At 51.7% G+C, this 27,296-nt stretch overlaps 1 protein-coding gene across 1 annotated transcript in view; it reads left to right on the top strand.

Moving 5' to 3' along the window:
- CSMD2 (CUB and Sushi multiple domains 2) overlaps positions 1 to 27,296 on the top strand; it is a 263,376-nt gene that overhangs the window by 225,045 nt on the left and 11,035 nt on the right. Inside the window, exons 43-63 of the mRNA XM_066564613.1 lie at positions 487 to 664; positions 1,292 to 1,437; positions 2,573 to 2,653; positions 2,747 to 2,860; positions 3,720 to 3,908; positions 5,402 to 5,548; positions 6,170 to 6,358; positions 7,555 to 7,740; positions 9,952 to 10,146; positions 11,975 to 12,148; positions 13,213 to 13,386; positions 15,049 to 15,222; positions 16,083 to 16,271; positions 17,843 to 18,016; positions 19,105 to 19,287; positions 20,049 to 20,225; positions 21,718 to 21,897; positions 23,600 to 23,773; positions 24,759 to 24,932; positions 25,955 to 26,028; positions 27,006 to 27,117. Of these exons, the coding sequence (XP_066420710.1) occupies positions 487 to 664; positions 1,292 to 1,437; positions 2,573 to 2,653; positions 2,747 to 2,860; positions 3,720 to 3,908; positions 5,402 to 5,548; positions 6,170 to 6,358; positions 7,555 to 7,740; positions 9,952 to 10,146; positions 11,975 to 12,148; positions 13,213 to 13,386; positions 15,049 to 15,222; positions 16,083 to 16,271; positions 17,843 to 18,016; positions 19,105 to 19,287; positions 20,049 to 20,225; positions 21,718 to 21,897; positions 23,600 to 23,773; positions 24,759 to 24,932; positions 25,955 to 26,028; positions 27,006 to 27,117 (3,384 nt within the window). The remainder of the gene's footprint in view (positions 1 to 486; positions 665 to 1,291; positions 1,438 to 2,572; positions 2,654 to 2,746; positions 2,861 to 3,719; positions 3,909 to 5,401; positions 5,549 to 6,169; positions 6,359 to 7,554; positions 7,741 to 9,951; positions 10,147 to 11,974; positions 12,149 to 13,212; positions 13,387 to 15,048; positions 15,223 to 16,082; positions 16,272 to 17,842; positions 18,017 to 19,104; positions 19,288 to 20,048; positions 20,226 to 21,717; positions 21,898 to 23,599; positions 23,774 to 24,758; positions 24,933 to 25,954; positions 26,029 to 27,005; positions 27,118 to 27,296) is intronic.

Below are 27,296 nucleotides of genomic sequence, written 5' to 3'. Positions count from 1 at the left end.
TCCAAACTCATCCAAATTCTCTTTTCCAACCCCCTCATGGCTGTTTCAGCCTTTCACCCCTCGGGCTGCTGGCTGGAATTCTGTGGGATTTACTTCCAGAAGGGTTTCAGGTGAACCTTTAAGAAGTTCAGACCTGGTTATTGAAGATTTCCCAGCCCATTTCCCAGGAGCACTGGCCTTTATCCCAGCACTGGCTCTGCAGGAGCTGTGCAAGGAGGGAGAGAGGTGATATTTGCCCTCTTGTAAGTCCTTGAACCCCAGAGAACACAAAGCACAAAGAGCTGAATCCTCAGCTGTTCTTTCAGTGCTGGCTCTGTGCTTGCAGCAGAGAGGAATTATTTCAGGCAAGTTAGGCCAAGATCTGGATTTTTCTGTATGCAGAATTGTTACCTTTGTACAAAAAAAAAAAAGAATAAAAATGGGCTATAAGGATGTTTAGGGGGATATTTCCTCACTGGGTTTGTGTTTCTCTCTGCTCCCCTGCAGTGCCTTGTGGGGGCAATGTCACAGCCCAGAATGGGACAGTTTACTCTCCTGGCTTCCCCAACCAGTACCCAAATTCCCAGGATTGCACCTGGCTCCTGACAGTGCCCGTGGGATATGGGATCCACCTGAACTTCACCCTGCTGCAGACAGAGCCCTACAACGACTTCATCACTGTCTGGTGGGTGCAGAGGGTCAGGAGTCACTCCAAGGACTCATTTTGGGAAATACTCCTGGCTTTGAAATAGCAGCAACTGGGAATGGGACCCCTGGGATCCCCTTTGCAGGCTGGCAGCTTCCTGGTGTTTTGGAGAAAAGAAGAGAAATTAAATTTTTTTTGAGCTTTCTTTCAATATGAATAAATAAAAATATTGTTTATAATGGATAATCTCCATTATTTATTAATAATGGAGATTATCAACTTCAGGTAGCCAGGGGAGCTCTGATTAAAGAGTTTGTGACCAAATTTTGAGCTTGTAGCTGTCAAAGTCTGATCTTCAGAACATCCCCTGGTATTCTGGAGGGGATATTCAGAATCCGTGTTTGGCTGGGCAAACAGGGAGTGAAATTCCTTTGGGAAACAGGTCCTAATTCCTCAGTTTTTGAGGTTAAAAGTGAAATTTGCGTTTCTGATTGTCAGCTGGGAGCCAGGTGAGGTTGTAGGGATTAAACTGGAGCAAGGGGATCTGAAATGTGGCTGTGGGAAAGGGAGGATAAAGGAAAGGAGGAGTCCCTGGGCGGGAGGAGGTTGGGTTCTTAGACTTAAACCCTTGGAAAAAACCAATTTTCCTTGTGTTCCTGCCATCAGGGATGGGCCCCAGCAAACAGCCCCCCAGCTGGGGGTGTTCACAGGCAACTCAGCCAAGAAATCTGCCCAGAGCTCCTCCAACCAGGTCCTGCTGAAGTTCCACAGCGACGGCGCCAACGGGGGCATCTTCGCCATCTACTTCTATGGTCTGAGCTGCTGCTTCCCCGGGCATGGAAATGTTGGGAATGTTGGGGAATAGTTCTGGGAAAATGCAAAAAAAAAAACAAAAAAAAACTCTTTTAGCCCAAGTTTTCCACAGAGGTTTTTCAGCCCGGTTTTTTTCAGTGAAGTTTTTCAGGCCGGGTTTCCCCAGGAAGTTTTTCAGCTGAGATTTTTTCCACAAGGTTTATCAAACCAGGTTTTTTTCCAGGAAGTTTTTCAGCCCAGTTTTTTTCCACAAAATTTTTCAAAACAGTTTTTTTTTCCAGGAGGTTTTTCAGCTCAGTTTTTTTTCCATAAAGTTTATCAAACCATTTTTTTCTAGGAAGTTTTTCAGCCCAGATTCTTCCAGGAAGTTTTTCTGCCCAGGTTTTCCAGGAAGTTGTCCAGCCCAGTTTTTTTTCCACAAAGTTTATCAAACCAGGTTTTTTGCAGGAAGTTTTTCAGCTCAGTGTTTTTCCACAAAATCTTTCAAACCAGTTTTTTCTAGGACGTTTTTCAGCCCAGTTTTTTCCCAAAAACATTGTCCAGGAGCACCCAAAAATCTTCCTATTGGTGTGGACGGAAAATCAGGATACAAATTCCTGCCTTTGTCTCTGTGGGATTTGTGGGGGAGAAAGGTCTGGTTGGATTTGGCCAATTCTGTTTCCTTGTGGAGAGGGAGGAATTTCCTGGTGGAGAGGGAGGAATTTCCTTACGGAAAAAGCAGAATTTCCTGGTGGAGAGGGAGGATTTTCCTGGTGGAAAAGGAGGAATTTTCTTGTGGGGAGGGAGAAATTTCCTTGTGGAAAGGGAGGAGTTTCCTAATGGAGAGGGAAGATTTTCCTGGTGGAAAGGGAGGAATTTCCATATGGAAAAAGCAGAATTTCCTGGTGGAAAGACAGGAATTTCCTGGTGGAGAGGGAGGATTTTCCTGGTGGAAAAGGAGGAGTTTCCTTGTGGCGCGGGAGGAATTTCCTGGTGGGGAGGGAGGAACATCCTGATGGAGAGGGAGGAATTTCCTCGTGGAAAAGGAGGAGTTTTCTGGTGGAAAGGGAGAAATTTCCTGGTGGGGAGGGAGGAATTTCCCTGCTTCCATCATGGCTGCCTTCAGGATGTGCTGCTCCTCCCTTGCTTTCCCAGCTTTCCAGCTTTTCCGCTGCCAGCCTCCCACCATGGTTCCCAACGCCGAGATCATCACAGAGAACGAGGAGTTCAACATCGGTAAAACCTCCCCTCATCATCCTCCTCATCCTCATTCCCCCTTTTTTTTTATTGCACTTCCCCCTCCCATCCCTGTTTTCCATCCCTTCCCAGGTGACATCGTCAGGTACCGGTGCCTCCCTGGCTTCACCCTGATAGGCAACGAAATCCTCACCTGCAAACTGGGCACCCACCTGCAGTTCGAGGGACCCCCACCCACCTGTGAAGGTAAAAAAATCCATAAATCCCTCACTTCCCTGCTCAGGGAAGGACCTGGGGGAGTTTTTTTTGGCACATTTCTCATCCTTGGGGTTCATTTTCCCATTTCTAGGAGTGTGGGATTTTTTGGGAGGAGGGAGTGAGACCCTCCCTGAGCAGGAATTGGAGTTCTCATGTCCCTGTTAACAATTCCACGGGATGAGCTGTTTTCAGATATTGCTGGAGAGGTTTTCGTGCCTCAGGAGAGTTCTGGTTGTGGTGCTGCTCGTTTCGGGAGAGGTCAAGGCATTGGGAATGATTTGTTGGCTTTGCTGCTTCTTTCTCCTTTCTTTAAGCGTGACAATTGTTGGGATTTGTGGGATTTTGGGATTCTTTGAGCCCCAGGGATCAAAGCAGTGGGAATGGTTTGTTGGCTTTGCTGCTTTTTCCTCCTTTCTTGGAGTGTTACAATTGTTGGGATTTATGGGATTTTGGGAGGAGGGAGTGAGACCCTCCCTGAGCAGGAATTGGAGTTCTCATGTCCCAGTTACAATTCCATGGGGTGAGCTGTGGTTCCAGCTTTTGTTCTGACAAAGTTTCCAGATATTCCTGGAGAGATTTTTGGGCCTCAGGAGAATTCTGGTTCTGGTGCTGCTCATTTTGGGAGAGGTCAAGGCAGTGGGAATGGTTTGTTGGCTTTGCTGCTTTTTGCTCCTTTGGGTGTGACAATTGTTGGGATTTGTGGGACTTGGGGATTCTTTGAGCCCCGGGGATCAAGGAGTGCAGGGGTCGTGCTCTGCCCTGAGCTGGCTCATCAGGACAGACCCTGTGCTTACATCGTCCTCTGAAATAATGTTCATTTCTACTGGATGTCCATTTCCATCCCCAGTGCACTGCCCCATGAACCAGCTGATGACGGATTCCACCGGGGTGATCCTGAGCCAGAGCTTCCTGGGGAGCTACCCCCACTTCCAGACCTGCTCCTGGGTGGTGAAGGTGGAGCCAGGCTACAACATCTCCCTCACCATCGAGTACTTCCTCAGCGAGAAGCAGTTTGACGAGTTTGAAATCTTTGATGGTGAGAGATTCCCTCCCCTTCCATCCCAAACCTTCCTGGGGTTCCATAATCCCAACCAGCCAAGGGGGAAGGAGCATTCCAGGGCCAGCTTCCCACCTGGAGCCTCCTGCTGGCCTTCTAGAAAGCTCCTCACTGATTCCTGGCATCAGGAAACAGCTACAATTTGATTCTTTGGGACGGATCTGAAGGATTTTTCCAAGGGGCAGGAGTTGGGTGTGATGGTGTTCAGAGGGGTCCCAGGATGAGAGAAGAGATGAGAATATTGACCCCATGTTTCAGAAGGCTTGATTTATTATTTTATTATATACATTATATTAAAATTATACTAAAGGAATAGAAAGGATTTCATCAGAAGGCTAGCAAGGAACAGAAAAGGAATGGAATGATAACAAAAGCTCATGTCTCAGAGAGTCCGAGCCAGTTGGGCTGTGATTGGCCATTAATTAGAAACATCCACATGAGACCAATCCCAGATGCACCTGTTGCATTCCACAGCAGCAGATAACCATTGTTTGCATTTAGTTCATGAGGCCTCTCAGCTTCTCAGGAGAAAAATCATCCTAAGGAAAGGATTTTTCATAAAACATGTCTGTGACAGTTGGGAAACTCCTGGGAGGGGGATGGCAGCAGAGATTGCTGCAGGGGATGAGCTGGGAAAGTGGGAATTCTCATCCTTGGAGGCCACAGGGAGTGGATTCTCCAGCCCCAGGAGTTCTTGGGAATGGGGAGGGGATTCTCAGGATAAACAGGCACAGGGGCTGTGCTGGTGCTCCTGGGGTCACCATGGGGATCTGAGCAAATTCCTGCTTTCCCTGTGATCTGCTTTGCTCCTGGATCCCAGGAGCAGGATGTGAGCCCTGGAACTCCACAGGGAGCTGGGAGCTGCCTTTCCTCAGGGAAATCTCCTGTGCCCCTTCCTCCTGCAGGGACACTGAGCCCCCCTGAGCTCCATGGCTGCTGTGATGTTGTGCTTGTGGGGTGCCCCATGGCAGGAAGGAATGATGAATCTGACTCCATCAGAAGGCTAATTTATTATTTTATGACACTGTATTATATTATAGAATGCTATACTACACTAACTAAAGAATACAGAAAGGATACAGACAGAATGCTAAAAAGATAATAATGAAACTCCTGACTCTTTCCAAAGTCCCAACACAGCTTGGCCCTGATTGGCCAAAGAGTCAAAACAGCTCCCAGCAGAATCCAATGGAACAATCCCCTGTGGGTAAACACTCTCCAAACACATTCCACATGTGAGCACAACACAGGAGAAGCAAATGAGATAAGAATTGTTTTCCTTTTTAAACACATTCCAAAGCAGCAAAACCAGGAGAAGCAAATCAGATAATATTGTTTTCCTTTTTTTTCCCTTTTTCTCAGAGGTTTCTCGGCTTCCCAGGAGAAAAATCCTGGGCGAAGGGATTTTTTCAAAAAAAATATGAATACCACACTGTGACTTGTTCCTTTTCCCTGTCCCCTCTTCTTGGCAGGTCCCTCAGGGCAGAGCCCCCTGCTGCTGTCCCTCAGTGGGAATTACTCAGCCCCTCTGACCGTCACCAGCAGCGGCAGCAGCGTTTTCCTGCGCTGGTCCTCCGACCATGCCTACAACAGGAAAGGCTTCAAAATCCGCTACTCTGGTGAGTCCCAGCTGCCTCTGCCAGCAGCAGGAGCAGCTCCACAGCCAGGAGAATCCATGGGATTCCTGCAGAGATCCAGCTGACAGGGCAAGAGCTGCCAAGGCAGGGGAGGCACAAAGCCTGGCGCGTTCCGAGCTGGGGAGGTTGGGAAAGGCAGGGTCTGTCCAGGAGAAACCTTGGAGCTTTGGCTCAGTCTCGGCCTCTCTGTAACAATCAGGACCAGGATTGTGGGATCACAATCAGGAGAAATTCCAGGGAGAAACCTTGGAGCTTTGGCTCATTTCCCAAGCACCCCTCAGAACCAGAAGCCTGATGTGGAGAGCCAGTGATGCCAGGGACTGGATATTGGGAAAGGTTTCTGGGTGAGGCAGTGGCCAGACACTGGAAAAGTCTGTCCAGGCTTTGCTCAGCAAATGAATTAAGGAATATTTAATTACCAGAAACAACTCCTTATTCCTGGAGCTGGGTGAAGCTCAGACCAGACCCTTGCACTCCATCCCCGCTTCAACTCCATGCTCATCCATCGCCGATTTTTGTTCTGGGATTTTTGGGGAAGCTCGGTGTGATTTCTGGGAGTGGGAAGGGAATGACTGGTTTGCTTTTCCCTGCCCTCCTTGCCAGCTCCCTACTGCAGCCTCCCTCAGCCCCCAGCCCACGGGATGATCCTGAGCCACTCCGGGCTGCGCCCCGGCAGCTCCGTGCGCTTCGGCTGCGACGCCGGCTACCGCCTGGTGGGACACAGCACCTCCACCTGCACCCAGCACCCCCAGGGCCACTTCCACTGGAGGGAAGCCATCCCCCTGTGCCAAGGTGAGAGCAGGGACGCGTTGGGATCGAGTTCTGAGAGTCCCTGGAAAAGCAGGGGGAAAAAAATCAGCATTGGAATTGGGTAATTGGGTGTTGAGAACCGGCTCGGAGTGCTGAGGGTGATCCTCGTGCGCAAGGCTTTGGGAATAGATGGCAAAGAGGGAAGGGAATGACTGGGAGCTGGAAAAGAGCAGCAGGGAAAAGGTTGGATTTTCCAGATGCTTTCTTTTCCCGGGGAGAGCCATTGGTATTCAGCCTGGCACCCAGCACCCCCAGGGCCACTTCCACTGGAGGGAAGCCATCCCCCTGTGCCAAGGTGAGAGCAGGGATGCGTTGGGATCGAGTTCTGAGAGTCCCTGGAAAAGCAGTGAAAAAAAATCAGCATTGGAATTGTGTAATTGGGTGTTGAGAACCAGCTCGGAGCGCTGAGGGTGATCCTCGTGCGCAAGGCTTTGGGAATAGATGGCAAAGAGGGAAGGGAATGACTGGGAGCTGGAAAAGAGCAGCAGGGAAAAGGTTGGATTTTCCAGGTGCTTTCTGTTCCCTGGGAGAGCCATTGGTATTCAGCCTGGCAGCCTGTCTAGACATCAGGCCTTGGAGAGGGATTGGCCAGCCCTGAGCTCGCTGCAGTGACACTCCTGTCACCACCAGTGCTGCCAGGGATGGGTCTGATCCTGCCTCTGGAGCTGCTGGCACCTCTCAGAATTCCAGCACCTGCCAGCTGCTCTGGGATCCTGCTCCATGCTGGGGCAGGAGTGGGATAAAATCTGGGCTTTGCATGGGGAGAGAACCAGGGCTCTGCTGCTGCTGCTGCACAGGCTCATTGTCTAACACAGGTGACAGGTATTGGGAAGTTATTGTAAATATTGTACAGGTAGTTTTTAGTATAAAAGATATCAGTGCCCCGGGGGCAGGCAGAGTGCCTCTGTCTCAGCTGGACAGGAGAAAAAATTTTATAGATAAGATACAATAAACAACCTTGAGATGAAGAAATAAAGAGCCCTGACTCCTTCTTCAAGTGCCAGGCTGGGAAAAGAGACTTTCTAGCATTTCTTGGGGTCACTCTGACCAGCAAGAGGCCCCGACAATCCTTTATGAAGGGTGGGCGCTCCCAGTAGGCATCCGGGATTGCGGTATGGGATAAAACCAGCAGCTCCCCGATTTTTATTTTTTGTTTAAGATGTGTTTTCTCTTCCCAGCTCTCTCCTGTGGCATTCCCAGAGCCCCAAGGAACGGGGTTGTCTTTGGGAAGGAGTACACAGTGGGCACCAAGGCCGTGTACCAGTGCAATGAAGGATTCCAGCTGCAGCCCGGCGCCGAGCCCAGCGCTGAGTGCCTGCAGGAGGGAGTGTGGAGCAACGGGAACCAGCCCCCTCTGTGCCTGGGTGAGCGGGGACTGGGGCTCTCCACACAGCAGTGAGGCCTTTTGGGGCTGCCAGAAAAGCACAGGCCAGGCAAAATTAAAAAGTCTAAAGCAGTTCTGTTTATTGAAGGGCTTTCAGGGGCATTTAGGACAGATGAAGCCCCCCAGGGGCTGCACCCAAAATGGACAATGGGTCATAGTTTTTCACACTTTTGTGAGTTTGATCCGTTTGCATATTGGGGGTTAATTTCCCAATTAACTTCAGGTAACAAAGTAATTTACCCCAAGTTAGCTCCCCCAACCCACTTTTGTTTCCATTTCTCAGAGCCTGAAGCAGTGAGGTGTCCCTGATTCCCATTTTATGATTTAAACACCACTGCATGGGGCTTTTCTCTTTGGATTTCAGGCATCATCACCACTTACAACATTATCCACAAAATTTTCCTTTTAATTCTCAACAACAGCCCCACCAGGGGATACACCCCTTGTGGTGGTGTTCACAGGGGTCCCAGGATGAGGGAAGAGATGAGGATCGGACTCCATGTTTCAGAAGGCTGATTTATTATTTTATGATATATATTGTATTAAAAGAAAATTATATACTAAAACTGTACTAAAAGAATAGAAGAAAGGATTTCATCAGAAGGCTGGAAAAGAACAGAAAGGAATGGAATGATAATAAGATCTTGTGACTGACCAGAGAGTCCGAGCCAGCTGGGCTGTGATTGGCCATTAATTAAAAACAACCACATGAGACCAATCAAAGATGCAGCTGTTGCATTCCACAGCAGCAGATAATTATTGTGTACATTTCATTTCTGAGGCCTCTCAGCTTCTCAGGAGAAAAAGGATTTTTCATAAAATCTATCTGTAGCACACCCCTCATTAAAAACGCACCACAATGGGACTTTTTTTGGGGGGGTTGAAACCTCACTGAACCAGCTCTGTGTGCCATGTCCCATGTGCCATGTCCCGTGTGCCATGTCCCGTGTGCCATTTCCCGTGTGCCATGTTCTCTGTGCCATGTCCCGTGTGCCATTTCCCATGTGCCGTGTCCCGTGTGCCATGTTCTCTGTGCCATTTCCCGTGTGCCATGTTCTCTGTGCCATGTCCCGTGTGCCATGTCCCGTGTGCCATGTCCCGTGTGCCATTTCCCATGTGCCATGTCCCGTGTGCCATGTCCCGTGTGCCATTTCCTGTGTGCCATGTCCCATGTGCCATTTCCCGTGTGCCTTGTTCTCTGTGCCATGTTCTCTGTGCCATGTTCTTTGTGCCATTTCCCGTGTCCCGTGTGCCATGTCCCGTGTGCCATGTCCTCTGTGCCATGTTCTTTGTGCCATTTCCCGTGTCCCGTGTGCCATGTCCCGTGTGCCATGTCCCGTGTGCCATTTCCCGTGTGCCATGTTCTCTGTGCCATGTCCCGTGTGCCATGTGCCATGTCCCGTGTGCCATTTCCCGTGTGCTGTGTGCCATGTCCCGTGTGCCATTTCCCGTGTGCCATGTTCTCTGTGCCATTTCCCGTGTGCCATTTCCCGTGTGCCATGTTCTCTGTGCCGTGTCCCGTGTGCCATTTCCCGTGTGCCATGTTCTCTGTGCCATGTCCCGTGTGCCATGTGCCATGTGCCATGTCCCGTGTGCCATTTCCCGTGTGCTGTGTGCCATGTCCCGTGTGCCATGTCCTCTGTGCCATGTTCTTTGTGCCATTTCCCGTGTCCCGTGTGCCATGTCCCGTGTGCCATGTTCTCTGTGCCATTTCCCGTGTGCTGTGTGCCATGTCCCGTGTGCCATTTCCCGTGTGCCATGTTCTCTGTGCCATTTCCCGTGTGCCATTTCCCGTGTGCCATGTTCTCTGTGCCGTGTCCCGTGTGCCATGTCCCGTGTGCCATGTTCTCTGTGCCATTTCCCGTGTCCCGTGTGCCATGTCCCGTGTGCCATTTCCCGTGTGCCATGTTCTCTGTGCCATGTCCCGTGTGCCATGTGCCATGTGCCATGTCCCGTGTGCCATTTCCCGTGTGCTGTGTGCCATGTCCCGTGTGCCATTTCCCGTGTGCCATGTTCTCTGTGCCATTTCCTGTGTGCCATTTCCCGTGTGCCATGTTCTCTGTGCCGTGTCCCGTGTGCCATGTCCCGTGTGCCATGTTCTCTGTGCCATGTCCCGTGTGCCATGTGCCATGTCCCGTGTGCCATTTCCCGTGTCCCGTGTGCCATGTCCCGTGTGCCATTTCCCCCTCAGCTGTGACGTGCCCCGACGTGGGCAGCATCGCGGTGGAGCACGGCCGCTGGCGCCTCACCTACGAGGTGCAGTACCACTACAACGCCCAGCTGATGCTCATCTGTGACCCTGGCTACTACTACACGGGCCAGAGGGTCATCCGCTGCCAGGCCAACGGCACCTGGAGCATCGGGCAGCCCGTGCCCACCTGCAAAAGTAAGAGCAGGGGCACCCCAGGGTGGCACTGGGGGCTGGGGCTGTGTTTGGGGTCAGTAAATGCCAGCCCCGGGGGTTTCAGGGTGGTGCTGGTGGTTCATCATACCTTTGGGTACAGGGTGGGATGGTTTGGTGCAGATTTTGGGAGGAAATCCATAGCTGGGAGGCCAGGGAGTGGTTGGGATTGATTTCACAGGGCTGGTTTTGTGTTTGGGGTCAGTAAATGCCAACCTTGGGGGTTTCAGGAGGGTGCTGGTGGGTGATCGTACCTTTGGGTACAGGATTTGGATGGTTTGGTGCAGATTTTGGGAGGAAATCTATTTCAAGAAGGGCAGGAAGGGGCTGGGGTGGGTGGATTTCACAGGGCAGCATCACCAGGGACTGGTTTTGTGATTGGGCTCAGCAAATGCCAACCTTGGGGGTTTCAGGATGGTGCTGGTGGGTGACCATACCTTTGGGTACAGGATGGGATGGTTTGGCGCAGATTTTGGGAGGAAATCCATCCCTGGGAGGGCAGGGAGGGGCTGGGATGGATTTCCCAGAGGAGCTGTGGCTGCCCCATCCTTCCCAACCCACCTCATCCCTGGAAGTGTCCCAGGCCATGTTGCAGCAAACTGGGATCATGGAAGGTGTCCCTGCTGTGGGGTAGAACTTTAATTCCTCCTGGCAGCAGCTGAGGCAGAGACAGCAGAGCTGCTGGAAGGGAGCTGGGATGCAGGGAGATGCCTGGATGTGACTCCTGGTTTAATCCCAGCACTTCCCTGGGATCTCAGGCCCTTCAGCTCAGCTGTTGCTGTGGGGTCCCTGCAGCTTCTCTGTCACAGCTGCTCTGAAGTCAGGGCTTTTAAGGAGGAAAAATAAAGAATTCTGCTGTCAAGCCCCAGCTCTCACACAAACACCAGGTTTACAAGGGTAACAGTGTCACCTGCAAATCAAACCCAACGGGGCACGCCAGCAGCCCTCGGTTGTTCTGACACCACTGCTGTGCTTTGCATCTCTCCTTTTGTCAGAGGTGGAGGGTTTTTCTCTCCAAGTGCAGACAGAGGCAGCAAAACCTCTTCTTCCCTGCTGCCTGCCTTTGTTTGTGGAGCTGTGACTGCTGGTGTGGGTGACAGATGTACTTTTCCCCCTGCCAGCTCTTCCTCTGGATCCGGGAGCAGGAGCCTGACCTCCTTTTGTTCCCTCAGCCTTATTGCCACCTAAATCCAAGTGACAGGATCTTGGCAGCACCCCGAGGTCAGGAGCACCCAGCGGGAGCTCTGGAGGGTTGGCAGAGCTTGAAGGCAGAGAAAATGAAGATAAAACCAAGAGTTCTGAGGGGGAGTTGGGTTTGCAGAGGCTCCTGCATCCCACAGACCCAGCTGGGATCTGCTGATCTTGGGATTTCAGCTTGTGGGGGAAAGCTGGGTGTCACTTTTAATTAGGAGCTTTGTGCCATTCCAAGGTCAGGCTGGACAGGGCTTGGAGCAACCTGGCCTAGTGGGAGATGTCCCCAGTCATGGCCTTTAAGGTCCCTTCCATGATTCTGTGGGTTTTCTGGGAATCAGGCTTAATGACAGGAAAATATTCCTGTGTGAGGAAGTTCGGGTGTGAAAAAATCCTTTGGCTCCTTCCCAGCCTGTCTTTAGTGCTTCCCCTGTGTCCTGAAGCATAAATATTAACAGCTCTTATTTTTGTCACCTCGCCTAACATGGCTCTGGAATCATCACAATTCCTGGAATTATTTAATGAACTTTCCCACTCCAGCAACAACTCCTGGTGCCGTGCCTCAATGCATTCCTCCAAAACTCAACCTGTTCTCTCACTTGTCCTTTGGGATCTGTCCTAGTTATCTCCTGTGGGGACCTGCCCACGCCTCCCAACGGGAACAAGATCGGGACCCTCACCAGCTATGGGGCCACTGCCATCTTCTCCTGCAACACTGGCTACACCCTGGTGGGCTCCCGGGTCAGGGAGTGCATGGCCAATGGGCTCTGGAGCGGGGCTGAGGTCAGGTGTCTGGGTAGGTACCCCTTGGGAGCTCCTGTGGCACCCATGGTGGTGGGAGAGGCTCCTCGGGAGGGAACGGGGGGTTTAGGGACTGATATCCACCCTGCGGGGTTTGGAGGGGATGTAAAAGGGAGGCAGAGTTGGATCCCTGCATCCTCGGGAGGTGTGAGGTGTTGGGAGAGTTTTGGGGTGGGGATGGCTGGTTGGGACTGCAGAGCCTGGAGGTGGAAGAGGATGGGTTTGGGTTGGATATTGGGGTGGATTCTTCCCTATGAACAGCATGGTATGGACTGCCCAGAGAAGCTGCAGCTGCCCCATGCCTGGAAGTGTCCAAGGAGAGGCTGGACAGGGCTTGGAGTGACCAGGGATGGTGGAAGGTGTCCCTATGAACAACCCTTTGTTCCCTTCCAACCCAAACCAGTCTGAGCATCTCCAAACCCCATCCATGCCCAGAGAATCTGTGTCTGCCCCATCCACAGCTGGAAGCGTCCAAGGAGAGGTTGGACAGGGTGACCAGGGATGGTGGGAGGTGTCCCTGTGAACAACCCTTGCATTCCCTTCCAACCATGGTGGAAGGTGTCCTTGTGGACAATCCTTACATTCCCTTCCAACCCAAACCAATCTGGGCATCTCCAGATCCCATCCATGCCCAGAAAAGCTGTGGCTGCCCCATGCCTGGAAGTGTCCAAGGAGAGGTTGGACAGGGATTGGAGTGACCAGGGATGGTGGAAAGTGTCCCTGTGGACAACCTTGATGTTTCCTCCCAACCGTGGTGGAAGGTGTCCCTGTCCTTACGTTCCCTTCCAACCCAAGCCAATCTGGGCATCATGAACCCCATCCATGCCCCGAGAAGCTGTGGCTGCCCCATCCACAGCTGGAAGTGTCCCAGGAGAGGTTGGACAGGGTGACCAGGCATGGTGGAAGGTGTCCCTGTGAACAATCCTTGCATTCCCTTCCCACCCCACCCAGTCCGGGCTTCTCTTCACCCCAATCCCGCAGAGATCCTTTGGGGCGATGCCCTTTGGGGACGCCTTTGCTGGGCTCTCCAGCTGATTGCTGCTGTTCTCCCCCCTCCAGCCGGGCACTGTGGCGTGCCCAGCCCCATTGTGAACGGGCAGATCAACGGCGAGAACTACAACTACCGTGGCAGCGTGGTGTACCAGTGCCAGCCCGGCTTCCGCCTCATCGGCATGTCCGTGCGCATCTGCCAGCAGGACCACCGCTGGTCCGGGAAAACGCCTGTCTGTGTGCGTAAGTACTTGTCATTCCTTCACCCTGGGGGGACATCCCAGCCTGGGAGGGGCTGGGGAAGGGCTTGGGGAAGGGGCTGGGCAGAGCTCACACCCCCAGAGTGTGGGGTGGTTGAGGTATGAGGCGGCCGTGCGCGCGCGTTCGGGGCGTTTTGCTGTCGAGACTCCCATTTTCTTCATGCAGGAAAAAAACCTATTCTGTATTCACAAAACTCCTTTTTATACAGTTTTACAGACCTCATGTGTGACTCCAGTTGGTTGGTAGCTTTCTGGTCAATTAGTTTATTGGTTGGGGTCCATCAAATCTTTCTATTCTTAAATTCTTGCGTGTATAAGTACTTGCCATTCCTTCAGCCCTGGGGGGAACATTCCAGCCAGGAGGGCCTGGAAGGGGCTGTGGGAGGGGTTGGGCAGAGCTCACACCCCTGATGTGTAGGGTGGTCAAGGTGTGGGGGCGCCGTGCACGCACGTTCAGGGCGTTTTTCTATCAGAATAAATCACACAAGACTCCATTTTCTTCACGGAGGGAAAAAAACCTGTTCTTTATTCACATAACTCCTTTTTATACAGTTTTACAGACCTCATGTGTCTTTCCAATTTTTCAGTAGCTTTCTTCCCAATTACTTTATTGATTAGTGTCCATCAAATCTTTCTATTCTTAAATTCTTGCATGTATAAGTACTTGTCATTCCTTCAGCCCTGGGGGGAACATTCCAGCCAGGAGGGCCTGGAAGGAGCTGGGAAAGGGGTTGGGGAAAGGGCTGGGCAGAGCTCACACCCACGAGGTGTGGGGTGGCCATGCACGCACGTTCAGGGTGTTTTTCTATCAAGACTCCATTTTCTTCATGCAGGAATAAACCCTATTCTTTATTCACATAACTCCTTTTTAGGTAGTTTTAGTCACACACCTCATGTGTGACTCCAGTTGGTTGGTAGCTTTCTGGTTTATTGGTTAGTGTCCATCAAATCTTTTCTATGCAGTTTTCCTTTTTATGTAGTTTTAGTGACACACACCTCATGTGTGTGCTGGAATTGGCTTTGCTTCCCTGGGAGTTGCCAGAGCAGCTCCTGTGCCCTTCCCCTCATCCCGAGCCAACAGCAACCTCAGGGGAAAAAAAACTCAAAAAAAAATCCTCACTTCAGGGATTTGGAAGTAAAATTTTCCCACAAAGTTTCTCCTGCTTGGGCAGATTTCATCTCTTCGGACCCGGTGCTGGAATTCTGATTTTCCTCCTATTTTCTTTCTTCTCCCTCTGCTTCCAGGTGTAACTTTTCCCTGCAGGGTGCAGCCAGGACTGGCATGGGGAGAGAGGGACGGAACAAAAGAGTTTGGATGCCTGGGGTGGTGTGGGATTAGGAACGGGAGCTGGGATTTTTGGAGAGGGATATGTGGTGTAAATCAGTGGGATCCTGGCACTCGCCTGCCTGGAGAGGGATGAAGGGAATTCCTGGATGCAGGTAGTTCCTGGAGCCAATAACACCTTAAAAAATCCCTTTCTCTCAAAGTCATCCTGTATCTCAGCAGAGCAGGCCCCAAATCTTTGGGTTTTGGGATTGATGTGGGGGGGGTTTTATGCTCTCCTCCCTTCACAACTTTTTCCAGTGAATAATCCACTTTTCTCCAGGAATAAATCCAGTGACATTTCCATTTTTGTCCTTGCAGCCATCACCTGTGGCCACCCTGGCAACCCCCCCAACGGCCTCACCCAGGGCTCCCAGTTCAACCTCAACGACGTGGCCAAATTCCAGTGCAACCCCGGCTTCCGCCTGGAGGGAGCATCCCAATCCCAGTGCCTGGCCAATGGCCAGTGGAGCAGCACCCTGCCCTCCTGCCGAGGTCAGTCTGGGCCTTCCCTGGGGATTTCTCCACGATCCCAAGCCAGAAACCCCTGGAAGCCACCCAGGGGATGCTGGAGATGCCAGGGATGCTGTAAATCCCATGGGATTTTCTCACCTTGCTGCGTTCTCCAAGGTGTTGGAGGGTGTTGGAAAAGGAAATTCGGGATCAGACCCAAATTTGGGGTCAGAGGGTGTTAAAGGCAGGCACAGATCAGATAAAATTTGGGGATCAGACCCAAATTTGGGGTCAGAGGGTATTAAAGGCAGGCACAGCCCTACAAACACACCCTGCTGGTCACAATCCATGTCCATGGAAAATCAGGATCTCTCCTCTGCTCCCCACAAATCACCTTGCCCAACCTCCTCGTTTATCTTCCCAGGAAATACCTTCCCACAGCTTTGTGCAGAGCCCTCTTCCCTCTTTCCCCATGGGATCAGCACTCAGGTTCACTTCCCAAATCCCCTCCCCTCCCTGCACTCCCTCCCTCTGCATTCCCCTAATCCAGGATCTCTCGCCATGCTGGATTATCAATTATTCCCAAAAAATCCCGGTTTGGGATCAGTTATCCCCAGCTGGATTATCTCAATCCCAATTTGGGGCTGGATATCCAGCCTCTGCTGCTGGGTGAGACCCTGCAGGATTGCCTGGACTCCCTTTTTCACCCCTTTCCACAAGAAATTTTTCCACTCCCACCCTCAAAAATCTCGGAGGAGGGGAAAAAAAAATTAAATCGCAGCATAAAAATCTTTATATCTTTATAAAATCTATTTTTTTTTTTTTTGGAGAACCCCACATTTTCCGCCTCGCCCTTCGCCTCCCATTATTTTTTCGGGTGTTGTTCTGTTGTTTGTTTGCAGTTGTGAACTGTTCTGACCCCGGGCACCTGGAAAACAGCGTCCGGCAAGTGCAGCCGAGCGGCCCCCACAGGTTCAGCTTCGGCACCACCGTGTCCTATCAGTGCATCCACGGATTTTATCTGTTGGGAACGCACGTCCTGACGTGCCAGGGAGATGGCACGTGGGACAGAGCCCTCCCCCAGTGCCTTTGTAAGTGGCCCCAACCCTCCCTTGTCCAGCCCATGAGGGAAAATCCATCAAGCCCCCAAAAAATCCACCCAAAAAATAAAATCCGCGTGGGAATGATCCCCAGTGGTTCCAGGAGCTTCGCAGGGAAGGGGGTTTGGGGTTTGAGGAAAGGATTCTGCTAGAGGGGGTTCTCTTTGTAAGGGCAGGTGCATCCCAGTGGATTTTGGGGGTTCCAGGTGGAATCCCAGTGAATTTTGGGGTTGGAGGAGAGGATCCTGCTGGGGGCATCCTCTGTGTAGGGACAGGTGGATCCCAATGGATTTTGGGGGTTTCAGGTGGAATTCTAGTGAATTTTGGGGGTTTGAGGAGAGGATACTGCTGGGGACATCCTCTGTGTGGGGACAGGCAGATCCTGATGCATTTTGAGGGTTCCAGGTGGAATCCTAATGGGTTTTGGGATTGAGGAGAGGCATCCTGCTGAGGGCATTTTCTGTGTAGGGACAGGCAGATAGATCCCAACGGATTTGGGGGATTCCAGGTGGAATCCAAATGAATTTTGGGGTTCGAGGAAAGAATCCTGGTGGGGGAGGTCCTCTGTGTAGGGACAGGCAGATCCCGATGAATTTGGGGGATTCCAGGTGGAATCCCAATGGGTTTGGGGTTTGAGGAAAGGATCCAGCTGGGATAGTGCAGGTGGAGAGGGCAGGAGCAGCTCTGGAGCACAGGGAGGGCTCACCTGAGTGAGTGGAGACTCACCTGAGTGGCTGAGGTTACACCTGAGTGAGTGAGGGCTCACCTGAGTGAGTGAGTGAGTGGGTCCCAGTCCTACACTGGGAATTTGGGATCCAGAGTGGATTTTAGCTGCCTTAGGGAGGTGCAGGCAGGAGCAGCCCCACCCCAGCATGACCAGTTTGTCCCTTTGGGCACTAAACCAGCTGCAATCCCATTCTCTGCCCAGCTCCAGACATTCCAATTGGCTTGAGCTGTTCCAAAGCTGGGATTGTTCCTTTTGTTTTTTCCACGTTTATCCCTCCACACCAAATCCTACCGAGCAGTTTTGGGCACATTTTCCTCTCCTTTTGTCCTGTCCTCACCCCTTGCATGGATCCTGGGGAGTTGGTGAGTGATGATCCATATTCCCACAGCCAGGGGGGAATTCCTGTTAAAACCCCAATCCCAGGCTCCCTCACCCCCCTTGAGCACAAGGGATCTCCTTCCTCCATTTTATCTCCCATAAATGTTGGGATTTGGAGGATTTGTGGGCATTTGGAAACCCAGGTCAATTTTACCACTGATTCCTTGGATTCCTTGGAGTTCAAAGTTTTAAAAAAAGGAGATTTTTCCTATGTTTTTGTTTCCTGTGTGTTGAACTTCCCTGTGAGGATGGGGAGGCCTTGGCACACGTGCCAAGAGCAGCTGGAGGTGTCCCCATCCCTGGAAGTGTCCAAGGCCAGGCTGGACAGGGCTTGGAGCAACCTGGGATAGGGAAAAGCGTCCCTGCCCATGGAAAGGGTTGGAATTAACTGACATTTAAGGTCCCCCCAAGCCAGAATTGGGGATCCCCGGGGGCTGAAGCTGTGTCTCTGTTGCAGTGGTGTCGTGTGGCCACCCCGGGTCCCCTCCCCACGCGCAGATCTCGGGGGACAAGCACACGGTGGGCTCCGTGGTCAGGTACAGCTGCCTGGGCCGGCGCACGCTGGTGGGCAATGCCACAAGGATGTGCCAGCTGGATGGGCGCTGGAGCGGCTCCCTGCCACACTGCTCGGGTGAGGGCCCTTCAGGGGCACTGCGGGGCACACAGGCACCGTCAGCTGGCCGTGGTCACCTGTTCATGGTCACCTGTTCATGGTCACCCAGACACCGTCAGCTGGCCGTGGTCACCTGTTCATGGTCACCTGTTCATGGTCACCCAGACACCGTCAGCTGGCCGTGGTCACCTGTTCATGGTCACCTGTTCATGGTCACCCAGACACCGTCAGCTGGCCATGGTCACCTGTTCATGGTCACCTGTTCATGGTCACCCATCCACGGTCACCCATCCATGGTCACCCATCCATGGTCACCCAGCCATGGTCACCCGTTCGTGGTCACCCAGACACCGTCAGCTGGCCATGGTCACCCGTTCATGGTCACCCGTTCATGGTCACCCAGCCATGGTCACCCAGCCATGGTCACCCAGCCATGGTCAGCTGGCCATGGTCATCCATTTATGGTCACCCATCCATGGTCATCCAGCCACGGTCACCTGTTCATGGTCACCCAGCCATGGTCATCTGTTATTGGTCACCCGTTCATGGTCACCCATTCATGGTCACCCATTCTTGGTCACCTGTTCATGGTCATCCAGCCACTGTCAGCTAGCCATGGTCACCCATTCATGGTCACCATGGTCATCACCTCCCACCCATCATCACCTACTCCTTGTGCCTTGAGGAGGAGGCACCTCCCTTCCCTGAACTTCCCTTTCCTGAACTTCCTTGAACTTCCCTTCCTTAGACGTTCCCAACCCTTCCCTTTTCCCTCTTCCCTTTTCCCTTTTCCCTTTTCCCTCTTCCCTTCCCTTCTTCCCATGCTCCAACCCCTCCTTGTTCCCTGAGGTTGCTCAGGGCTGGCTTGGAGCACGTGGGAATTCCTTCTTGGAGGGGAAACATCCCTGGGGCTGACGCTGGAGCCTCCACCTTGGGGTTCAGGAATTGTGGCCACGTTTGCATCCAGCTCAAAACCAGGGGGTGCTCCTGGAACCAGGGAATGTTTAACTTGGAATTCCACTGCTCTGCTGGGGTTGGAATTCCCGATGAGGGTGACAGGAGCCACCGTCCCTGGTGGCTCTGGTGACTCTGTGCTCTCCTGGCAGGGGGCAGCCAGGGCGTGTGTGGCGACCCCGGGATCCCTTCCCACGGCATCGGGCTGGGGGACGCCTTTGACGTGGGCAGCGTGGTGAGGTTCAGCTGCGAGCCCGGCTACGCCCTGCGCGGCTCCTCCGAGAGGATCTGCCACGCCAACGGCTCCTGGAGCGGCACGCAGCCCGAGTGCGAAGGTACTGCTGCGCCTCGGGGGCTCTTCTGCCGTCCCCAGAGCTGCCCCGGTGTCCCCAGGGCTCTTCTGCCATCCCCAGAGCTGCTCTGACGTCCCCAGGGCTCTTCTGCCGTCCCCAGAGCTGCTCTGATGTCCCCAGGGCCGTTCTGGTGTCCCCAGAGCTGCCTCAGTGTCCCCAGAATTGCTCTGATGTCCCCAGGGCTCTTCTGATGTCCCCAGAGCTGCCTCAGTGTCCCCAGAATTGTTCTGATGTCCCCAGGGCCGTTCTGGTGTCCCCAGAGCTGCCCCAGTGTCCCCAGAATTGCTCTGACATCCCCAGAGCTGCCCCAGTGTCCTCAGGACTGCCCCAGTGTCCCCAGAGCTGCTCCGGTGTCCCCAGAGCTGCCCTGGTGTCCCCAGAGCTGTTCTGGTGTCCCCAGAATTGCCCCGGAGTCCCCAGAATTTCTCTGATGTCCCCAGAGCTGCACCAGAGTCCCCAGAGCTGCCCTGGTGTCTCCAGAATGCCTCCAGTGTCCCCCAGAACTGCTGTACTGTCCCCAGAATTCCTGCAGTGTCCCCAGGATTGCCCTGATGTCCCTAGAATTCCTCTGATACTCCCAGGACTGCTCTGGTGTCCCCAGAATGGCTCTGGTGTCCCCAGAAGCGTTCTCACGTCCCCAGAATTTGGCTTTCCTGAGGACAGGCAATGCAGGAGGAACCCCTTCAGAGCCCTGGGGGTTGGTTTGGGCGATTTTAATTCGATTTCCCCATTTCCCCTGGCAGTGATTTCCTGCGGGAACCCCGGGACGCCCAGCAATGCCAGGGTGATCTTCAACGACGGCCTGGTGTTCTCCAGCTCCATCATCTACCAGTGCAGGGAGGGTTATTATTCCACTGGGGTGCTGAGCAGGCACTGCACCGTCAATGGCACCTGGACTGGGACCAGCCCCGAGTGCACTGGTGAGCACTGGTGGCACCTCAGGTTTTAACTTTTCTATTTTTCAGGTTTTGTGCTGTTTTAGTGCGTGGGTCTGGGCTCCATGTCAGGGGATGCTGAGCTCTGTGCACAGAGCAGGGAGACAAAACAATTCCTGCTCCAGCTGGGGACCAAGGACAAATGATCCAAATCTCAGGCCCAAGAGCACAAACACCGTGGGCTGGAGAGAGAAAAACAAGCAGGGTGGGACTGCATAATTGGACAATCAACCCCAATATGCAAATGGACCAAAACTTATAAAAATGTGAGACCTTGTAACCAGTCATCCATTTTTGTGACCATTTTGGTTCATCTTGGGCGTAGCCCTGGCTGGGCTCTTGTGCTGCCCAAGGTGGATCCATTGAGGCCTTTTAATAAATCCCTGCTTTATTTTTTAACTCTGTCCAGCCTCTGTTTTAGGGCAGCCTTCCCCAGGAATCACTGGGATGGAATCCTGCCACAGGGAGAGGGGAAGGATGAGCTGCCAGGCCCAGCTGTGCCCACATGGTGCCTTTTGGGGCTACCTAAAAACAGAGGCCAGACAAAGTGAAAGGAATAAAAAGCACTTCTATTTATTGAAGGGCCTTCGGGTACATTTAGGGCAGACAAAGCCCCCCAGGGGCTGCACCCAAAAAATGGACAATGGGTCATGGGTTTCACACTTTTATAAGTTTGGTCCATTTGCATATTGGGGGTTAATTAATTCCAATTACAGCTTCAGCTAATGAAGTCATTGACCCCAAGTTTGCTCCCCCCAGGTCACTTTTGTTTCCATCTCTGGGGCCTGAGGCAGTGAGGTGTCCCTGACTGCCAGGCCTGGAAAGGAATTGCTGTGTCTGCCCCAAATGGGAAAGCAGCAGCTCACACTGTGTGTGGAGTTTGGAGTTACACACTAAAGAACTGCAGGATTACAAATATCTGGAAAATAGGAAAGCTGAAATCCTAAACACACGAGTGCCACCCTGAGAAACTCTGCTAAAGCCTGGCCTGGCACCAGCAGCAGCTCAGCCTGGGAATTCTGCTGGGACCTAATGGAAAAATCTTGCTCTGGGGTTGTGTTTTCCAGCTGGATGGAGGAAGCTCTAGGATAATTTTGGGAGTGGGTGTTGGCTGAGCTGGAGGGGCTCTCTGGGGCTGCCCCTGAGAGTGACATTGCTGGGGCAGGGCTGTGACCTCAGGGCTGGGAATGGGGTGGTGGCAAAGGTGGATTTACATCGGAGGCAGTGAGTGGGCTAAGCGGGGAGTGCTGCGGGCAAACTGCCTTCCCTTCACCCAGATCTGACCCGGCTTTGAGTCAATGTTTAATGAGTGTTAATCCAGCTCCTTTCAAGGTCTTAATGAGCCATTAAACTCCAGCTTGTGCTACAAGCCTGCTCTACATTTAACTGGTTAAATCCCACCTGGAAAAAACCACTCGGGACCATCCCAGGCGTGGTTCCAGCTGCCAGAAATTCCCCTTTTTCCCTTCCTCGGCAGTGATCAACTGTGGAGACCCCGGCGTGCCGGCCAACGGGCTGAGGCTGGGCAGTGACTTCACCTACAACAAATCCGTGGTGTTCCAGTGCACTCCTGGCTTCATGATGGAGTCAGACAGAGCAGCTGCCCTCACCTGCACCAAAGACCGCACCTGGAACGGCACCAAGCCCGTCTGCAAGGGTAGGAGCCCCGCGGGTGTTGCAGGACACGAGTCTTGGAGGCCACCAGAGTTTCCCTGGAAGCCTGGCTGGGCGTTCCCCAGCTCCCTCGTTCCACCCAAAGTTTGGCATTTGTCAGGGAAGCAGCAACACCTTGCTGTGTTCAGGGCCATCAATCTGCGCCTGGCAGGGAGGGAAGGAGTTGCTCCTCTCCTTCAAAGCCCAGGGAGTAAAGTGATTTTGCACAAAAACTCGTATCAGGCTCAGATGAAATATTGTGTTTTTCCAGCGGACGCTGTGCTGGCATCACCCAGAAACATCTGAAAAATGTTCCCTGCGAGTCTTTTCATTATTCTGAGATGGCTCCTGTGGTTCAGAGATAGAAAAGGGAAATAGGAAAGCAGTGGCTGGGCAGGCTGGATCTGTTTTCCTCACCCCCCCAGCGCAGATAAAATGTGTGGCAGCATCTCTGCATTCCTTTAAAAATGTGGAAAATTCACCTGTCACGGAGCTGATATAAAAACAGGCCACATAAAACCCCTCAAATGCACTCCAGGTCCTTCAGAGGCTGTAAAGAGCAATTCTTCCTCTCCTTTTTCATTCTCTGCACTGAGCAAATGCTGCAGAAATGATCCAGAATGTGGCCAAGAGTCTCATTTGGAGGCACAGGTTTAGCTCCTCTGAGCTGAAGAGCAGAGTGCTGCAAAAATGTCATCTCCAAACACCCCAGAGTGGGTGAAAACCCGACAGGTTGTGGCTTCAACTGCTCGTCTGAGCCTCAGCCAGGTTGTCCAAAATGTGTGAATCTTCAGGGAAATCTGGGATGAGCTTTCACACCATGTCAGGGCAGGTTTTTACCTTCAGCTGAGAACGAGCGTTGACTTCAAAATCGGATTTGTGGAGATGCTGAGGAAAAAATTCTTCCCCCACAGGGTGGTGGGGCACTGAGCAGGCTGCCCAGGGAATGGGCACAGCCCCAGGATCTCAAGGAATGTTTGGACAAGGCTCTCATGGATGCACAGGGTGGGATTTTGGGGTGTCTGGGGCCAGGGCTTGGGCTGGATGATCCTCGTGGATCCCTTCCCACAAGATATTTTATTATTTGGGATTGAACTCCAAACTTTGAAGGGTTTGACCCCACTTTGTGCCAATCCTGGGAGATGCTCTTGGAGAACAGGAGGTGACTTTGCTCCTACATGGAATTTGCTTGTTAATGGAAATAATTAAGAAGTGGAGAGTCCTGACCCTGCTTTTCCTTTTTCTTTTCCTTTTCCTTTTTCTTTTTTCCTTTTCCGCTTTTCCTATTCCTTCTCCTTCGCCTCCTTCTTTTTCTCCTTCTTCTCCTTCTTCTCCTTCTTCTCCTTCTTCTCCTTTTCCTCCTTTTCCTCCTTTTCCTCCTTTTCCTCCTTTTCCTCCTTCTCTTCCTTCTCCTCCTTCTCTTCCTTCTCTTCCTTCTCTTCCTTCTCTTCCTTCTCTTCCTTCTCTTCCTTCTCTTCCTTTTCCTCCTTTTCCTCCTTTTCCTCCTTTTCCTCCTTCTCTTCCTTCTCCTCCTTCTCCTCCTTCTCCTCCTTCTCCTCCTTCTCTTCCTTTTCTTCTTTTTCTTCCTTCTCCTCCTTCTCTTCCTTTTCTTCCTTCTCCTCCTTCTCCTCCTTCTCTTCCTTTTCCTCCTTCTCCTCCTTCTCCTCCTTCCTCTCCTCCTCCTCCTCTTTTCCCTCCTCCCCCAGCCATCACCTGCAGAGCTCCCCAGGCCATTCCCAACGGGAAGGTGGTGGGTTCAGATTTCAGCTGGGGTTCCAGCGTCAGCTACGCCTGCCTGGAGGGTTACCAGCTGTCCCTGCCCGCCGTGCTCACCTGCGAGGGCAACGGCTCCTGGAGCGGGGAGATCCCCCAGTGCTTCCGTGAGTGCCACCTTCCCTCTTCTCCACCAGGAACCAGCAGGATTCTGCCTCAAATCCAGCTTTTCGCGGCTTTTCCCGACTTGTTTTTCCCAAGCTCTGTGTCACTGAGCAGCTCAGGGTTTAGAGGGATCTTGCTGTGCTTCGTGCCCTGTTCCCAAATGGAGTTTTCCAGCAGCTGGAGTGGGAATTTTTGGTGCTATGGGGATGCTTCAGGATCTGGAGCTAAAGTCTGGCTGCTCTCCCACCTCCCTCAGGGCTTGGTTTTTTTGGAGCCTTGTTTTGGCACCTGTAAGGAGGAGGCAGGGACACAGGTGGTCACTCTACCCCTGTGACAGAGAGGTGAGGCCACATTTGGGATGAATCCGGGCATTTTCCATGTTCCTGCCTACAAAACATCCTCAAAACATGGGTGTTTGCCCTCAGCAACCCAATCTTCTGCAATCAGGATTCCTGGAACTGCCAAAAAAATTCCTTGGGCAAAGAGCACTGTGTTGCAGCAGAAGTTGGGAATGTTTTGTGAAGGCTGGGTGGGTTTGATATAACAGCAAACACCAAAAAAAAAAAAAAGAGAGAATTAAAAAAAGAGAATTAGCATCTCCTGATGCTAAAGGCAGCTCTGAGTCCCTTTTCCAGCTGCACAATATCCATTTTCATATTAAATCCCGCAAACCCCTCACTGTTCCTCACACCTGTCCCAGGATTTGGGATAATTAGTGGGCTTTCAGTGTGATACAGAGCCAAGGAACAAAGTGACACCGTGCAATTAGGAGAGAAAAAAGAGGGGGGGAAAAAAAGGCAAATCCGGGGGAGAAGGTGGAAGTTAATTAACAACCATTGACAAAAGGAGATAATTACAAGGAAAGCAGCCAGCAACACCTTCAGCCACCGCTGATTCCCGAGCTGATCGTGGAGCTGGACGGGCTGTGATGGGATGTGACATTCCTGAGGCGTCTGTGGCCACCCCCTTGTCCCTTTGCCGTTGCAGCCGTGTTCTGCGGGGACCCGGGGACCCCAGCCCAGGGCAGGAGGGAGGACAGAGGCTTCACCTACCGCTCCTCCGTGTCCTTCTCCTGCCTGGCCCCGCTGGTGCTCGTGGGCTCGGCGCGGAGGTTCTGCCAGTCCGACGGCACCTGGAGCGGGACCCAGCCCAGCTGCATCGGTAAGGGGGGCACAGCTGCAGCATCTGGGGGCTCGCTCCACTTCCAGTCCCAACCCACCGGGGTCCTTGGAGGTCAGCATGGGAGCAGAGGGCAGGGAGGAGGGCGGGATGACCGTGGTGCTTTGTTGCGGTGCTGCGAGGGTCCCCAAGACGAGGTGAGAGATGAGAATTGACTCCCAAGTTCTCAGAAGGCTAATTTATTATATTATGATATTATATTAAATATATAATATAATATAATATAATATAATATCATATCATATCATATCATATCATATCATATCATATCATATCATATCATATCATTAATGTAATGTAATATGATGTAATATAAATAATATTATTAAAATATTGTATAATATATATTATATATAATTTTATTATATAATATATAATATCATATATAATTAAAATTATTATTATAACATTATATGTATTGTTTATATATTATTATACTATATTATATTATATTATATTATTCTATACTATACTATATTATATTATATACTAAAACTATACTATATTATATTATATACTAAAACTATACTAAAGAAAGAGAAAGGAGACATCAGAAGGCCAGAAAAGAATGAATAATAAAAACCCGTGACAGACTCAGAGAGTCCGACGCAGCTGGCTGGGATTGGTCGTTCATTAAAAACAATTCCCATGTTTGGATAAACAATCTCCAGGCCACATTTCACAGGAGCAAAACATGGAGAAGCTGAAGCTTCCCAGCTTCCCAGGAGAAAGGATTTTTCATAAAATATCACGGGGTCAGTGCTTGGAGCTTGGGGTGTGGGGAAGAGCTGTCCTGATCCAAGGTGTGTGTTCCCAGTTTTTCTCCTGAGGGGTGAAGTGCCTCTGGTTGCTTCGTGCTGCAGCAGGCAGGGATTTAAGGAACAAGAAGATCCATGTGTTCTCCTTGTTGCTGTGTGTTCCCTCATAGCCAAATCCCATTTGTGTTCCAGAGGTGCAGCAGGACCCGTGTGCCCTCCCATAAATCCCTTCCCTGTTTTTAACAGATCCCAGCCTCACGACGTGTGCAGATCCTGGAGTGCCTCTTTTTGGGATGCAGAACAATTCCCAGGGATACCAGGTATGGCTGTGGAAGAGGGGTGTGCCACCCTGCTTGGTCCTTGGCCTGCATTCACGTGTCCTCCCGTGAACTCATGTGTTGTCCCATGGATTCACATATCCTCCCATGGATTCCTGTTTTACTCCATGGATCCGCGTTTCCTCTCATGATTGTTCTGTTCTCCCATGGGTTCGTGGGTCCTTCCATGAGTTAATGCCTCCTGTCATGGATTCACATGTTATCCTGTGGATTCACATGTTATCCTGTGGATTCACATGTTATCCTGTGGATTCATGTCTCCTCCCATGGATTCTTGTGTCTTCCCATGGATTCATGTCTCCCCTGATGCATTAATGTCTCCTCCCATGGATTCATATCCTTCTTCCATGGGTTCTTGCATCTTTCCATGGATTCTTGTGTCCTCCCATGAGTTCTTATCCCCTCTCATGGATTCTTGTGTTATCCCATGGATTCAGTGTCCTTCCATGGATTCCTGTCTCCTCCTGGGAGCAGGACACCCCAGCGTGCTCCTTTAGCCCTCCGAGTGTGTTTGCACAGCATTAATTAGGCAGTGCATTGTATCTGAAATTAATTACAGTGCTAATTAATAGTTGCTGCTATTCACATTAATTCTCATTAATTTTCAGGCCAAATCCTGCAGGTGCTTTTGCTAATCCCATCTCTCATCCAGCAGGAAATCATTGGAATGGGGACAAAAATCCCACAGCGACTCCCTTGGGGGGGCTCCATTCCCACCCATTCCCTGCTGGGATGGTGGATGCCAGAGTGGATCCTTCCATTTTCCTGCTAATTAGTTACCTTAATCTTGGGGTTTAATTAATTATTTTTCGGTTTAATTAATTTGGAGACACCACGAGTGGGATTTTTGCTCAGCTGGGAGTGGAGCTGCTCCCGTGAGGGGTGAGATGGTGTCAAGGGGATGGAATGAAGGTCTGGGAATCCCTGGGAAGCTGAGTGATTGTCTCCTGTTGGGATAGGTGGGAAGCATCCTGTTCTTCAGGTGCCAGAAGGGATATCTCCTGCAGGGCTCCACCACCAGGACCTGCCTGCCCAACCTGACCTGGAGCGGCGTCCAGCCCGACTGCGTCCGTGAGTCCTGGGGATGCCACGGGGAGCTGGGGCCCTCAGCCAGGCTCTGCAAAAGGAATCCTTGGAGGAAATGTGTTGGATTTTAGGGAGAATTGGAGATTGCAAAGCCAGTTTTTAGTCTGCACCCACACCTGGCACTCAGTTCTGGGTTCAGAGGTGCTTCAGCATCTTTTGGTTTT

This window comes from Molothrus aeneus, chromosome 23, assembly GCF_037042795.1.
Source record: "Molothrus aeneus isolate 106 chromosome 23, BPBGC_Maene_1.0, whole genome shotgun sequence".
NCBI classification, from domain to species: Eukaryota; Metazoa; Chordata; class Aves; order Passeriformes; family Icteridae; genus Molothrus; species Molothrus aeneus.
This window is presented reverse-complemented; position numbering and strand designations above follow the sequence as displayed.